The sequence below is a fragment of the Bicyclus anynana genome, chromosome 22, assembly GCF_947172395.1.
Source record: "Bicyclus anynana chromosome 22, ilBicAnyn1.1, whole genome shotgun sequence".
NCBI lineage: Eukaryota > Metazoa > Arthropoda > Insecta > Lepidoptera > Nymphalidae > Bicyclus > Bicyclus anynana.
In genome coordinates, this window is record NC_069104.1 from 1,797,363 (window position 1) to 1,813,574 (window position 16,212).

At 35.6% G+C, this 16,212-nt stretch overlaps 1 protein-coding gene across 2 annotated transcripts in view; it reads right to left on the minus strand.

Annotated features, from left to right (window-relative positions):
• The window catches only part of LOC112043391 (aryl hydrocarbon receptor), a 158,457-nt gene that overhangs the window by 10,759 nt on the left and 131,486 nt on the right, over positions 1–16,212 (minus strand). For both annotated transcript variants that reach the window (XM_024078792.2, XM_052888380.1), the window contains 3 exons: positions 11,552–11,640; positions 8,977–9,066; positions 474–683 (listed from right to left, as the gene is read on the minus strand). In XM_024078792.2, coding sequence (XP_023934560.1) covers positions 474–683; positions 8,977–9,066; positions 11,552–11,635 — 384 coding nt within the window. In that variant the 5' untranslated portion in view covers positions 11,636–11,640. The remainder of the gene's footprint in view (positions 1–473; positions 684–8,976; positions 9,067–11,551; positions 11,641–16,212) is intronic.

The window sequence follows — 16,212 nt, forward strand, 5'->3', positions numbered from 1 at the left end:
AGTACTGTAATATTTTTTAATAGGTTAAGCCTGACTTTGGATCATGTTAAGCCTATGTGGCTTTGGAACATGAGGTTCTTTATTACTGGATAGGAATCATTTAATAATGAAGAACCTCATGATCTAAAGCTACATAGGCTTAACATGATCCAAATCCACATAGGCTTAACATGATCCAAAACAACATAGGCTGAACATGATCACACATCGGTCTTCATCATCTGATTGTGATCGTTACAGAAGCAAATATTTAAAAGGTCAAAGCAAAGGTCTAAGTTCCCCTCTTTCATCGACAGAGGCCTGAGTAGAATTAACCCCCCCACTAGTTGGATCGAGGACATCAAATGGGGTTGCAGGAAGCCGCTGGATGCTGGCTGCTTGAGACCGTTGTGTTTTGAAGTCTATACAAGAGGCCTATATCCAGCAGTGGAAGTCCATTGGATGAAAATGTAATATATGTGGTTTAAACTTACCAAAAATCCTGATGTATTGTCTAATAAACATCTAAATCTGACTGTAAAACTTCTTTCTAATAGATGCGCTCTCTCCTGTCTCAAAACATCTTGCAGTGAGAGACTGTTTGCTTCTGGTGGCAGGAAGGAGTTCCAAAGTAACTGCCTCTGAAGCTCTTCTCTATCTTCTGAGTGGACCAACTCGTACACTGATTGGTGGACTATGTCTGACTGTAACACAAACATTATTAAATTAGTTTATGGTACTGCTTGTACACTAAATGATTTTATATTCGTTTTTTTTATAGAATCTTGGACAAGTTTACATTTTAGAGGTTCATATATCTTATTACTTAAAACAAATAATATTCATGAAGAAATGGGATCTACGCAAAACCGCGAGACATAGCTAGTGGTAAATATAATCAAAATTCATATCCTTGAAGCTGCATGAAACATCCAAATTGTAATGACCAAATCCAGAGTACCAAGCCAAAGGTGTAAAGGCAAAGGTGCCATAATAGTTAAATTTAATTTTGATTAAAACAAGATCTAAAAAAAGTCAATAAACACCACTCAGGGTAATCAATCAATTAAATCAGAGCAACGAGATGATTAGATAACTAGCTAAAAGGAAATCTATTCATTAATATAAAAAGAGCAAGTCACAACTGAACCGCAACAACACACAATAAACCATCGATGACCCTAAAAATCGATTCGAGCACGATCATTAAAGAATCATCTGTTACGAAGATGGACATGTTAATTCTAGCCCTTTAATATGCTATTCGGCACCCTATCAACAAATATAAAAGGTAGTTTTTGCATTGGCAGTACAAAAATATGAATTTTAACACGTCGTATAACAAAGACTCGTGTAAATACTGTGGATAATGTGCCGACAATAAGCGTTGCAAGTAGAAAACTAATTGATAATCAATGGGGTTGTGCAAGGCACAACACTAGCCCCCAACTTTTACGAATGACATGTTAATGAATCATGTAGGCAAACTTTGCCCTAAGTTTTATGTTTATGCTTATAAAAATGGGGTACTGTCGGTTGAATGTGGGTTCGAACATATTGCGATGGCATTAAATGTCAGAGGATGATTTGTTTGGTAATTGCTTTTTGTTCCTGGTTCGGTTCGGGGGTATACTATAGTTACTATGGCAAACCGTAATGTTTTGTTGATAGGCTTATTGTTTTGGCAAGTTATACGTGGGTATATTTTATGTGAGTGATATTAGTCGGTTGAGTTCAATTTTTCAATTAAAATTTTTGTTTTAAAAGAATATTCTTTGTATTAAGTTATTATTAATTAATTTCTTACGAGTGAGATTGGAGAACTATTTGGCCAAATTATTGCCTTTTACTTTACTTTGATTTTTCTTAGTTGACCACCGACTTAGTTACTATAGATAGTAAAACAAGTTTGTTGTACTTTTCTTCAATGATTATACATTATTGAAGAAAAGTACAACAATTAAAGAATGTTTGTATTAGGTATACTTTTACTAGCGTGAAAGCGTCTGGTGAAGGATTGCCGAGAAATGGTGACTCTATTCCATTAATAATCTTTCTTTAGATGTAAAAAAATACCCTTTATACTTGGACAATTGTGAACCTTAGAAAACCTGCTACCGCTCAAAGACACCATGGTTCAAAGTTGGATACCTATGGTGGGAACTAAGTTTAACAAACTTCCAGCTCTTACAAATTGAAGAATGTCACTCGTAAGTACTAGTAAGTACTTTTGACCGGTGGGAAGCTTCGGCCGTGGCTAGTTACTATCCTACTGGCAAAGACGTACCGCTGAGCGATTTAGCGTTCCGGTACGATGCCGTGTGGAAACCGAAAGGAGTGTGGATTTCAACCTAACAAGTTAACCCGCTTTCATCCCCGATGGCATCATCACTTACCATCAGGTGCGATTGTAGTCAAGGGCAAACTTTGTAGAGTATATAAAAAAAAGTCAACTGACCGTATTGGATCACAAAATAAATATATTAGATCTATCAGAACCAACCTTGCCTAACAGCACAAAAGATTTAAAAACGAAAACAAAAGCAGCAAAACTAAGCCCATTTTAATGTGACCTTTAGTGGATAGTAATTAAATTATTCCACCTGGACGTTGGGCCACATGTGCGCCATTAGAGGGGCAATGGCGATCGATGCCACCTGGTGAGACGGCTTGAAGTTAATCTACGCTACCCTTGCCAACATTACGCGCCGAAACACCGAGGGGTGTGCGTTATTGTAATTTTTAAATCGTGCATTTATTGGCTTGAGGGTACGTGTGTCTGTTATTTATGTTTTTGGTTTTATATTCTTATTTTGTTTTCCAGGTTTTTTTTTTAAATTTGCATTATCTTTTAAGTATGACCATAATTTCACCGCGGTTAGTTGCCTCGACTGGTGACAGAAGGACTGGCTCATTTTTTACGCAAACCTGGCTGTCCAGCGCGGAAATGCAGCCAGTATTCTTGCCACCATTCCACGTGGGCATGATTTGTATAGTCATTAGGATAAGTTAGCTTAAGTTCCTTATTGTATTCTTTCTCTATAAAAAAAAAAAGTATGACCAATTTCTCGTTCCCCTCCAAATAAGGCGCGTTTGGAATCGTAACTTTAATTCTAAGTTTTCGACTTTACTTACCACCATTAAATTATGGCATAACTTGAGGTTTGTGTAATAATAGTAATAACTTGACAAAAGTGCTTGTAAAACAAGCCTAATTGAAATAAATGAATCTGGAATTTTGAAATTTTCAAGCAGTAAGACAGTGTTAAGAATCTATCATCTAGCAGGCAGCCCATGTCCTCGTAGTGTTGTGTCGCTTCATTTAGTTATTGAAACTTCGGGGCCTTATTTGAGACTTCATTTTGATTCATCGGTTTGATTTCATCACTTTAAATTTTGGAGCCTTGGTAGCTCCACGTGTACCCAACCAGACTCCATTGCGTAAATGGATTATCGAACCCATCCTTGATTTTTCAACTGTTGTTCCTTCAACGATTATTCAACAACCCTCCAATGACAAGTTTTTTGGACAGAATGGTGAAAAAATAATGAAATTAAAGACATTAATTAAAAACATTCTTGATCATGATCTATTTCTGTGACCTATAATACCATGATCTATAGTATTTATTGCTTTATTACCTATTCAAAAAATCATCTGGTGATTTAATACTCGTATAACAAAGTGCCAAGTGTCAAAAACTTTTATGAAACAGTTTTAATTTTTACATCCATTTCGAAACACACGGAGTTTGATGCTGTTAAGCCAGGTACAATTTCCAATCTTAATTTGTTTTATAGTAAACGAGAAATAAAGTTTCAGCAAAAATTCAACTTAACTTCAACCGTAATAATGCAAGAACAAGGCTGTCCCGCCCATACGGCGAACCGAGCAGCCGCTCCAGGCACCAAATCCTAGAGGCCGCCTAAATAGTATAGAACGTTGGTCACTCCAGAGTATGGTCGAGATCTTCACTTTCCATACTTACTTTGCACTCACAATCGGTATATGTATATATTATTAGGAGCAAACAGGAGAGGCGCCATAATTGGATCTCGCTCCATTCTAAAATTTACTTCGGGCCGGCGCTGTACAACAGTTCACAAACATTAAATATACGCTAAAGCTTTCTTTTATAATGAATAGACTTGCTTTTAACAATCACGTCTAAGGATTAGCAGTAATGAGGAATCTGTGGTAAAAAGTTGAAACATGCTTGCCTAAAAGATTCTTAATCACATTAGCCTCGAAGGTGTTCAAATACAGGTGGCAGAAAACACAGACACCGGAAAAGTATTCCTCACTTTTGCTGCAAATTAGACTTCATGACCTTTCAACTGTCAAGCTTAACTTTGTTACAATGAAAGGTAGTTAAAAGTTCGATAGCAATTTTAATAACCGAATTGTTACTATAAACAAGAGAGCTTGCAATAATGTTTATTTAAATCAATACCCCCATTTAATGGCACGTGGCAGGGTCACGACTTAGTACCGGCCGATTTAATGATTTCCAAATCGATTCGGTTTTAATCGAGCGCCGCCACAGAATATAAGATCTGTGAGCAGATATGCCAAAAGGTATAAACTATTTGGAATAGCTAACGCCGACGACTTTCTCCCTTAAGTGGATTAGGAAATTATACTGTTATTGTTGTTATTATTTACTGTTACTGATAGATTGTAGAGAAATGGACAGAGCTTATTATAGTTCAAATAACAGGAATATTATTATGTACCTAGTTCAAACAAAAGATGGATGTTAAACATCCGAATAGAGTAAAAATTTTCAATTCTCGACATTTTGTGTTTTTATGTATGAATTGGTTAATATTGATTGAATTTTTCTGAAATCTTTTATAAATAAAAATAAGTCGGGTTTTCCTTCCTGACGTTATAACTCCAGACTGCACGAACCGATTTCCACGGTTTTGCATTCGTTGGAAAGGTCTCAGGCTCCGTGAGGTTTATAGCAAAGAAAAATCAGGTAAAACTTCAACGTAGGATAGGAGTAGGGTAGGGGTAGGGTAGGGTAGGGGTAAGGTATGGGGTAGGGTAGGGTAGGGCTAGGGAAAGGGTGGTGGGGTAGGGTAAGGGGTAGGGTAGAGGAAGTTGAAAGTTTACACCGAGTTTCACGCGGATGAAGTCGCGGGCGTCCGCTAGTCTTTTATAAATAGAGATTCAAAAGTAATCAAATACCTAATTTTTAATGAAAGAGAACTTTGAATTTAAATATAGGTAGGTACTTATTGCGAGAACTTATCTGGTAACCTATCTGTCATAATAATATAATCTAAGGTTACAAAAGGTATCCGATTAATCCGGATCCAAGTCGAAACAAAACTGTAGGGGAGTCAAATTTATATACGATTGTTAACTGAAAGTTTTACGGCGCTGGCTTGGATTTGTGCCCAAATAGCGTTTTTAGTTCTGATAGCGGTATTTCATTGCTACTTTATAAGCAATGGTTGTGGGGAGGGCAGGGTTTTATTAACTAGGAAGTTTTGATGTTGGTATCGACGCAGCATACATAAATAGTTCGTATCGATTCGATTGCTATTGGGTGACAGATTTAAGCGTAGAAATAGATTTCATCATTTTTTTTTATTGAGATAGAAACAAACTGGCTCAACCACGTGAAATTGTAACAAGAGTATTGGCTGCATTTTCACGTTATACAGTTAGGTGCGCACCATCCAATAAGTTCATGTGCCTGCAGCGCTAATGGCAGAACATTAAAAAAAAACAGAACGTGTGTTGGTCGCGACGGCATGATGTCATACACATCGCGACAAACACACGATCGGTTTTATCGGTTATCCTGTCTTATTACACATTTCTAGAGCTGTGCTAGCCCAGTGGATATGACCTCTGCCTCCGATTCCGGAGGGTGTGGGTTCAAATCCGGTCCGGGGCGTGCACCTCCAACTTTTTAGTTGTGTGCATTTTAAGAAATTAAAACGTGTCTCAAACTGTGAAGAAAACATCGTGAGGAAACCTGCATACCAGTGAATTTTCTCAATTCTCTGCGTGTGTGAAGACTACCAATCCGCATTGGGCCAGCGTGGTGGACTATTGACTGAGAGAAGTCTCGGCTATGCAGTGAGCCGAATATGGGCTGATACCGAATATTTTCTGTGTTGGGATATATCTTAATCATAGGTATCTTATAGGTACCATAATACAGTAAATGCTCTGAATGTTTTAGTTTTAGTGTTATTTAGGACATATTAATTATTCTATGAGTTCGCATTTACTGCTTTACGACCTCATAATTACGTCGCAAAAACTATAATAAAATTAATAAAAATATCTTCGTTTATGATCCTTTTAGTGTTCTTTACTTTACTACGCGATAAGCGACACGACAAACCCGATAGTTTAAGGGCCCTGCATTGTTTAGAAATTTTGTCGAAATTTCTTAATAGTTTTGTTATAGTCTTCATATTAGTTAGCCTATTTTGATAACATTTTGCTTGTAGTAGTAAGGTATACAGACAGGTGATGGACCGATGTGTAGGTGTGAACCTGAAGCAGCGTCAGCACTACAGAAGCATATTGTTAAATTATCATCTGCCTGTGTGTGGTTGCTAAGCAAAGGTTTTTCGATAAATAATTTTCAATGTCACACACCTCCCATTGTATCAGTAAATAATTTATCAATGCGTTTCTAATCCGCTGACGTTAATTTAGCTAACACTCACAAACGTATTTGCGTTATCATTTTTCTACTACATACACAGACAAACCTTCCTGAGATTACATAAAAATATACTAAGTATGGACCTAAATTCCTAAACAGTATGCTCTAACGCGTCATAAAAGTGACATATCATCTAAGACGCAAAAAGTATTTTTTTAGCCCAAATTAGTCCTTAACTGCCTGATGTTAAACGACGATGCAGTCTAAGATTAGCACCAAGGCTTATTCTACCCATCTGACGATTTCTACGAGGGAAGGATTTTTTATTCCCAACCTGGAAATCGAACCCAGGACTGCTTTAATGGGAACTATAGCACTATTAAACACACTAAAGATGTAAAAAAAAAACAAACTTTAATCCCTAAAAAGTATTAAACTTGAAAATAATTGTTTTTCTTTAAATTCATTACGACAGTTAAGGCCCTTAACAAAAAAGCCAAAAGGTCTTTTTTAAAGCCAGTTATCGCCGTAATTAATATTTTTATGGAGTCACCCGGACGAAAATTCGACCACAGCCGTATCATATATTTGCTATGATTAATATTATGGTCGCGGTATGGTGGTCTTGCGTTTGTATGGAAAATTAGGTCGGCTTTTTTTTACTCTTAATGGACGCAATTAATTAGGGAAATGCGATAAAAAGTGGTAATATATGCACTTGTTATAATTCTGACGTTGTTCATATTGTTATTTATATTAACTAGGACATTTTTTTATCTTAATTATAATATAAACAACTAGTGCATGCGACTTTTTCCGTATTATTATTATTAATTATTGTTCTACAAAATACATAGTGAAAACAAGCCAAACGCATTAATGCAATACTTTACACTTTACATTAGTTGTAGAGCTTTTTGTGTCAGATCTTGATTATATACGAGAACGTAATGAAAGTTCAGGAAATTTGTTCCATAAAAATATATGAGAAAATGATATTTTTTTCATACATTTAATTTTCATTGATTTTTTTCACAAAATAAGCAATAAAAAAGAACGGTTTAGCCGTTTTTGAGTTATACTCGTAAATAGCGTTAACTAACCCTACAAATATTATAATAATGGTATAAATTATAATTATGTTATTTTTGATAACAAAATCGACCTAATTTTGTATACTTTTTCTTTGGATCTTGAATTTTCAAATAGGTACTTTAGTGTTAACTAACTTTAGATATAATGTATGTACATTATAGATTATGTTATTTTTGATAACAAATTCCACCTAATTTCGATTTTAAGTGCCCACTTTTTCTTTTGTAACTTGAATTTTCAAGTAGGTACTTGAGCTCTAGTTAAGACGTTAAATAAGTAACTGGTATGTGTTTTCAGTTTAAGTAAACCGTATGGATACGGTATTTTGTGGAATATCATAAGCGTGAACAGTAGCTTCGGATGGCAAGATCATCGTAATTTTAGAAAAGTTGAAAGTTTTCAACTTACGCACCTTCCAAACTTTTACCTTTATATATAGTTTCCACGAAGCTAAGTGCTTGGCGACTAGGGATATAATCCCTCATATTATTTCGAATAAAATTTAAAAAAAAATTGTTTTATACTTGGACGATTGAGGGTCTGAACTATGGACATTAGCTAATGCTCTAGAAACCACCAAGACCAAAACTCCACATTTGCCTACCGTAAGTAGGTACTTAGGTACTTAAAGTAGCACGTGCTGACGGACCTTTAGTTATTACGAAGTTCTGGTCGTCTCAGTCTCTTAGCCTTTCATTGGAAGACTAGTAGATGCCGCGTGGTTTCATCCGCGTGGTTTTCGTTCCCGTAGGAATAAAACGATAAAATATACCCTATAGCACTCAGGGATAGTGTAGCTTCCAAACAGTGAAATAATTTTTGAAATCGGTTCATTAATTTCAGAGCCTATTCAATAGTAAACAAACGATCAAATCTTTCCTTTTTATAATATTAGTATACTTCATAATTGTGTAGATTTTTTGACGGCCTCCGTGGCTCAGTAGTATGCGCGGTGGATATACAAGACGGAGGTCCTGGGTTCGATCCCCGGCTGGGCAGATTAAAATTTTCTTAATTTGTCCAGGTCTGGCTGGTGGGAGGCTTCGGCCGTGGCTAGTTACCACCCTACCGGCAAAGACGTACCGCCAAGCGATTTAGCGTTCCGGTACGATGCCATGTAGAAACCGAAAGGGGTGTGGATTTTCATCCTCCTCCTAACAAGTTAGCCCGCTTCCATCTTAGACTGCATCATCACTTACCATCAGGTGAGATTGTAGTCAAGGGCTAACTTGTAAAGAATAAAAAAAAAGAAGGTACTGACCTGATGGAAGCCCAGGTAGCTCTCGATGCTGTGTGTCGCGAAGAACACCTCCCCCTCGCACGTGAGGATCATCAGGAACCCGTTGAGTGCCTGCAACCACCGCGCCAAACTCACTTTACTAACAAAATATAGAGAAAAGTGACATTCGACGTTCTGGCGAGCATTCTAGCGAGCAGATTTGCTTGGATTGGAAACACCGAAAACAGCGTTCGCTAGAATTCTCAAATATAACCTATGTAACTCTCTAATAGTAGGGCACTAGGAAAGTTTTGAGATTTGGTAAAACTGTCTAAAGTATATGTGTCTAAGTATTAAGTAACGCTAGTACATCTATTTATTCTCTCATTTATTTATTACTTCTTTTTTTTTAAATTTTTAACAACATAAGTATAATAAAATACAAAACATTATTAAAAATCATACATCTTATTATTAGTAAGTAGCCAGCAGGTATAAAAATATATATTACACTTACCTACAATATTTTTAGTGAATTTTTAATTATTTCAAATGTCAGAGTTAACGCTTTGAGGTTTTAGAGGAGGTAATTATAAGCTCTACAATATCAGACGAGGTTTGAGCTGGAACTTGGTGTATAAATCAATCAACCAATCAATCAATCAAATCGTTTATTTGCACAAAACATATATAAAGATGACAAAAAAAAATAGTACAAATGTTTTCGCCTTGAAGAGCGTGCGAAAGTGTACAATAATTAGGTAGAACTTTTAACATTAATTTTGTAGAAACCTCGTAGTAGGATCATTATAAAGCTCGAAATAAAAAACATCGATAATTGGTTTCGGCGAGTAGAATAATGTATTTAAGCCAATATAAAATTTGAAAAATGTTGAAGTTTAGTAATCAAATCTCAAAACTTTCCTAGTGGCCTAGTTATATCGATCTTTGATAAACATATGTTTATTTATGCATCGCAATCAACCTAACCAAGCGCAACCACCAACCTACTGAAAAAAAATATATAAAACAAGACAAAATTATAGGTTACACCAAATTGGTAAGATAGTATCGTGCTATTACCAAATGAAGACGCGCTTAGAACGAGCGGCGAGCCGACTTGAAATATTAAGTACCTGCCCACGTACTGAAGGTTGCGTTTATTTATAGTTCGGAGGCGGTATTGATTCATTGAGGAGCTTATAGCGTAAGATTTATGTTAGGTATTCGTATTACTAGCGAAGGGCAGCGACTTTTTTTGCATGGTTTTTACAAATCCCAAGGGAACCATGGATTTTTTCGTGATGAAACAAAATCCAGAGTAAAATCCATTTCTATTTTAATTTTCAGCTAAATCAATTGAGTAGCTGCTTCGCAAAAGAGTAACATACATACACACTTATAGTCTGGCAGGTTTGTTGACGACACTCCCATGATATGCGGGTGACGGGCGGAAAGACTGTGCGGGTATGAAATCGTGCGTGCGGGGAAGTGAGGTGCATCAGTCGTGGGGTTTTCATTCATCGCTACACGCCCCCCGGCCCGCGCTGACCATCGGGAGCGTTACGAATGAATTTGCCCACAAACTTTCACCTCTAAATAATATTAGTTTCATTAGCGGATTTCATCTGCGTGGAAACTCTTGATAAAAGTTATTGCAATGAAACCCTTAAGAAATTTCCGGATCAATTTTAGTGTTCCGTACTTCAAAAGAAAAAACGGGACCCTTAAAGTGCTACTTTATTGTCCGTCTGTCTGTCAAGACTCGGGAACGCGTAGAAGTTAACGTAATACGTCTACGGTCTCTTGAAATTTGGAATGAAATTAAAACCATAAATATTGAGGTTCTTTCTAGAAGTTGTGAAAAAATCAAACTTCTAAGTTAATGTTAAAAAAGATACGGCTGTTTGTCCTACAGAAAACACAGGTATATTTCTACACAAGAACAGTGACTTTGTAGAACCTACATAGGTACGTTCCACAGTTTAAAGATACGGCTGTTTGTCCCACAGAAAACGTATATTTCGACACAAGAGCAGCCCTTTGTACATAGGTACGTATTTCTTCCACACTTTGCGAAGAATTAAACCAGTGATGTGACTCTTTATATGGTCGATAGTTCTGTATCTACTATCAGGTGTGCCATTACTTGGTACTTCAAAGAATGAAGGCAACTTCTACGTCTCATCGTAGTCTTTAACTAGTCCCATTGTAGCAATGGTTGCTTCGTTTACTTTAAGCGCGATTGCAGTCAAGCGCTTGCCTAGGACTATATTGAAAAAAATTAACTCATTAAATCTTAATATTTTACAAACGGATCCCTAAATCAAAATAATTTTCAAAGACCTATCTAACGATACCCTATACTATGAAATAAAAGAGCAAAAAAAAACATCCCCACTTTTTACATGTACCTAGTGGAGGTACCCTAAAAAAAATATTTTTCAAGGTATTATTTTACGACTTTGTTTACATTTTAAATATAGGTACATATTTGCGCTAATTTACAGCTTCCTAGTAGTTATAGTCTCTGCGCTAAACCGCGGACGGACGGACATGACAAAACTATAAGGGTTCCTTGTGGACTACGGAACCCTAAAAAGGCATAACAACCAACCTGTAGGAACATCTCGCCGTCCGGCATGATGTGGTCGTAGTGCGCGTGGTCACGCCGGTGCAGCTCCTCCTTCTCTTTGTGCATGACCACTGCAACGGGACAAACATATCCATCATTATCGACATTGACGATCGATTGGTACAGTTAGTGATAGTGACCACAAGCGTCAGCTTTAGCGTTTTATGGAGCACTAGCCAACGCCTCGCGGTTTTCAGTAGTGTCTCATGTGCTTTGTGGAGACTTGTTGTGGGACGGCTTTGACGACCTCCGTGGCGCAGTGGTATGCGCGGTGGATTTACAAGACGGAGGTCCTGGGTTCGATCCCCGGCTGGGCCGATTGAGGTTTTCTTAATTGGTCCAGGTCTGGCTGGTGGGAGGCTTCGGCCGTGGCTAGTTTCCACCCTACCGACAAAGACGTACCGCCAAGTGATTTAGCGTTCCAGTACGATGTCGTGTAGAAACCGAAAGGGGTATGGATATTAATCCTCCTCCTAACATGTTAGCCCGCTTCCATCTTAGACTCCATCATCACTTACCATCAGGTGTGATTGTAGTCAAGGGCTAACGTGTAAAGAATAAAAAATAAAAAAAAAACTGAAAATATGGGATTTTGGTCAATAGGGTAGTTGACTCATATCAAATTTAATAAAACAATAATAATTTATAGGTATGTAGGTACATGGAATAAGAGTCCGAAATATATCGATATTAATTAATAAAAGTCAAGGATTACTTATAAAACTTAATTTACAAATACATTGTCCATTTTGTGACGTCACAATGTTACTTGTACTAAACATCAAACTAATTCTTGACTAATATTTCCGTGAATTTGCTTGATGTCATGAAATACTTGAAATATAGACCATCATGGACGACAGCCGTTTTGGGTCGTATTGTCCAAAAAACTGTTAATGGGGATGGATGGTTAATGGGAATTGGCGGGATGATTTGTAATTTTGTATGTAACGTATGAACTCAAAAACTGCAGGACCGATTTGAGAAATTCTTTCACCCATGGAAAGCTACGTTATCAGGAAGTAACATTGGCTGTATTTTATTCCCGCATTTCTACGGGAATTGACTACTTCGAACTAAATCCACTGAGGTTTTGCGTTCTATCCTTGCCTGTTGGACTATTGTCGTTTACTTCTACTATAGTATTTACAATTAAAAGAGAATTGTATTTATTCATGTATTAGAAATACCAAGGGCTCAATAGGGTTTACAAAAAAGAAAAGAAAAATAACAAAGCTTGTTGTAGGTACTTGCGCAAAAAGTCTATAGCGGCCATTTAAATTTTTTCCATACCCAAGACTTCTTTGTGAATGTTCTTATGTTATTTTTTACTTCAATTACATTACCAACTCCCACTCTCAAACCAATTATTTGCAATACTTGGTGCCTACATTTAAGATCTGTTTGGAGGAATATAAACTTTATTCACATAAGCATAAAGTAGAATTTCGATTTAGGGGACATGTCACCCCTTACAGCTTCCCTAAACCAATTACGATGTGATTTGTCGTCATAACCCCGCCTATTTTATTCACAACAATGCAAGAGGGTATTTTATATTTATGTAGGAAAATTTTTAAATGTAAATAGCAGCGGCGAAGAGTCCATACATGATTCCCGTTGGGTTACCTTTTAGAAATCCATACATATATATTCATTCTTGTATGAATACATATGTATGAATGTATGAGAAACTGGAATTTGCATCAAGCAGTATGAATTTCCTTTTCTTTGGGACGGCTTACCTTCGTCAAAATTCCATCCTTGGCCACTGGTAAAAAGTAAAGTTATCGGAAAACTTTCGATAATAGTGAAAAAAAATAAGTGAATAGATTTTATAATTGATAGTAGAGATGTTATAAAGAGAGTACCTAGGACATGAGGAGACGCATTGAAATGTCCAAAAGTTTTGACCAAATTGATAAAAAATTGGCAAAGCAGAGGGATTTCCAATAACACCAAGGAGATACTTGTGAGCACTAGTCTTCTCAATATTTCTATATAATTATAATAATAATAATAATAATTTATTTTATTTCAGAATTACAAATCCATATATTGTTAGTATATTAGTAGGTGACATTTTCATCTTACTTATTAAATTAAATTAGTACAGTTAGTAACATTGGAATTTTTTTTTTTTTGATAATATTTTAAAACAACAATCAAGTACGCCCTATAGCTACTTCCACACAATGGCCTAGAATTGGGCAGTCGGGCCTAGCAGACAATACCCTTAGGATGCCATTGGTATATGGTTCCGAGGCATAGAATACTACAAAAGCTACCTTAATGTAAGTTTAAGGTAGCCCTTGTAGAATTCTATTTGCCTTTACATTGCCTTTATAAAAAGAGGTAGGTATATCTGATACTCGTTACAGATTCAAACAATTAAACCCGCCATCCCTTAATATAGTAGCGTGGTGTAGGCTGTATCCACCACCAATCAACTTCTTTTATTGGAGAGAGGACGCCTGCTGCAGTGGGTCATACAAAATAGACGGATGATGATGATGAAGAATAGTGAATCGACAATTGTATCAGTAATCTGTGTAATTTGGCCATTCAAGACCAAACAAACAACACACCGGCCAATTACTGCCAATGTGAATTACACCAGCTGGCATTAGGGTTGTCCCCAAATCGATAATATCGATGTAATTACGTGCATATTTATTGGATGTTATCGATATTATATTATACGATAATAATTTGTCCATAAGCACCTACTCCCATATCTACCTGTTTTTTTCTCACTCAGTTTGTATTTACAATTTCCCTTTAAATATTCGGGATAAAAATGCAACCATAAAGAGCAAAATACTATGCTCAAATAGAATGTTATTTGCAAAAATGCATTTCTTTTACATAATTTATCTTAAATATATTAAAAGTTAAACTTATAAGGACGAATCATTTAAAGGGACCTATTATGTAATACACAACAATTAAGTACATAATTTTCAACCTCTAAAGCTATTATCATCATTATTTTTTTTTTTTTTGAAAATAAAGACGCTTTATTAAAAAAGTATAGAACTCGAATAATCATTATATTATAATCCTTACTACAAAATATGACATCATTATTATTATTGTTGTAAAATTCATATTTATTAAAGTGAAATAATATGACGTACGTAGATAAATTAAAAGTAAATGAATATAAATAAGTGCTTTTGTAACATAAATAGCGGTCTCAAGAATATTTACCTACTTAATATAAAGTATTACAATTAAGCGCCTATTTTTAATTCAAATAATAATCATTATTTATAGTGGCATACAAATAAACATGTCAGTTTTGTCGTTCGCGATTATATTAATGTATTTACGCATACAATATGAATGTAAATGAATATATTTTTTTGAATATTACACAGTTATGATGAATATTAATATATTTTTCGTTCACTGTATTTACGTGTAAAATCTACAAATGAAAGCAGGTGCCAGTCTTCATGCAGTAACGGGTATAGATAAAACAAAAGTATTCTACAATTTCTTTCTTCGCCCCATTAAATTTGAAATGCGATGTTGGATAAATAAAACACACACACAAAATAGCAATAAATTAAACAGCTTATCGAGATTTTCATTTTCATTTAGACAAACTTCTACCTTTTTGTAATACGTTCTGTATTGGATTTATAGTTTTTCGCAGCGTGATCAAGATAAGCTAGCTGGCAATCGAGTCGATTTATCGATAATGTCCTCAGATACGTCACTAATCGAGCTCAGTGGGTTTTATCACACATTATGATCGTCATTACCGACTATCGAATAGTGATTTTTTGTTTTTGCTTTTTATTGAGAATTGTATTTTAAAAATATACTGAACTGTAGAAGTCCGAAGTTGTCATTTGATTAAAGTTTATTTTTTTGCATTGCAATATCTCCCACCTTAAAAAAAACTAATAATTTAAAAAATTATAATGAAAGTCTTGGAATTTTATTGTAAGATGAATAAAGTTCATATATATTTTATATATTAAAGAAACATTTACTTAGTCGAGGTTACTACACAATTTATGAGTTCCCTAATGATAAAGATGTTTGAAGGTCATTTAATCAGTTTCTAAATCCACACCGGAAGTAAAACTAAAAGAAATTTCTTTATAATGTTGTATGATTTTTTCAAAAGAGCAACTGTGGAGTTTCTAGCCAGCTCTTCTCAACAGAACCTGCCTCCAGAGCTGGTAGTCTTTACAAAATGGTCAAACTTGACGTTTCAAAAGTGCTTTAAAATAGGCTTACTTGAAATAAATGAAATTTGAATATAATTAATTTATTTGTACGGCCTACGGTCTTTTAATAATGGACTGAGATGGTCAGACTTTCGACATTGATCACAACTACCATACGTAGCTAAGTCTGTCGAGCCTGTAATAGCAAAACCTTCGCCAGCAATCATAGATATATAAGGGAGATTTAGAGCTAAATCTTCGCACCAAAATCTACCTACTAGATGACTACTGCTAATGAGAATATATTGGAAGAAAGTAAAACGCAATATTTTATAGCCACACCCAAAACTCGAAGCTAACACCTCTGTATCAAAGCCTCACTGCACCAATGAGGCAATTATTTCCAAGATAGCCTCTTAATGATTGAGAAAATCCTTTTAATTGCATCTTCTTACT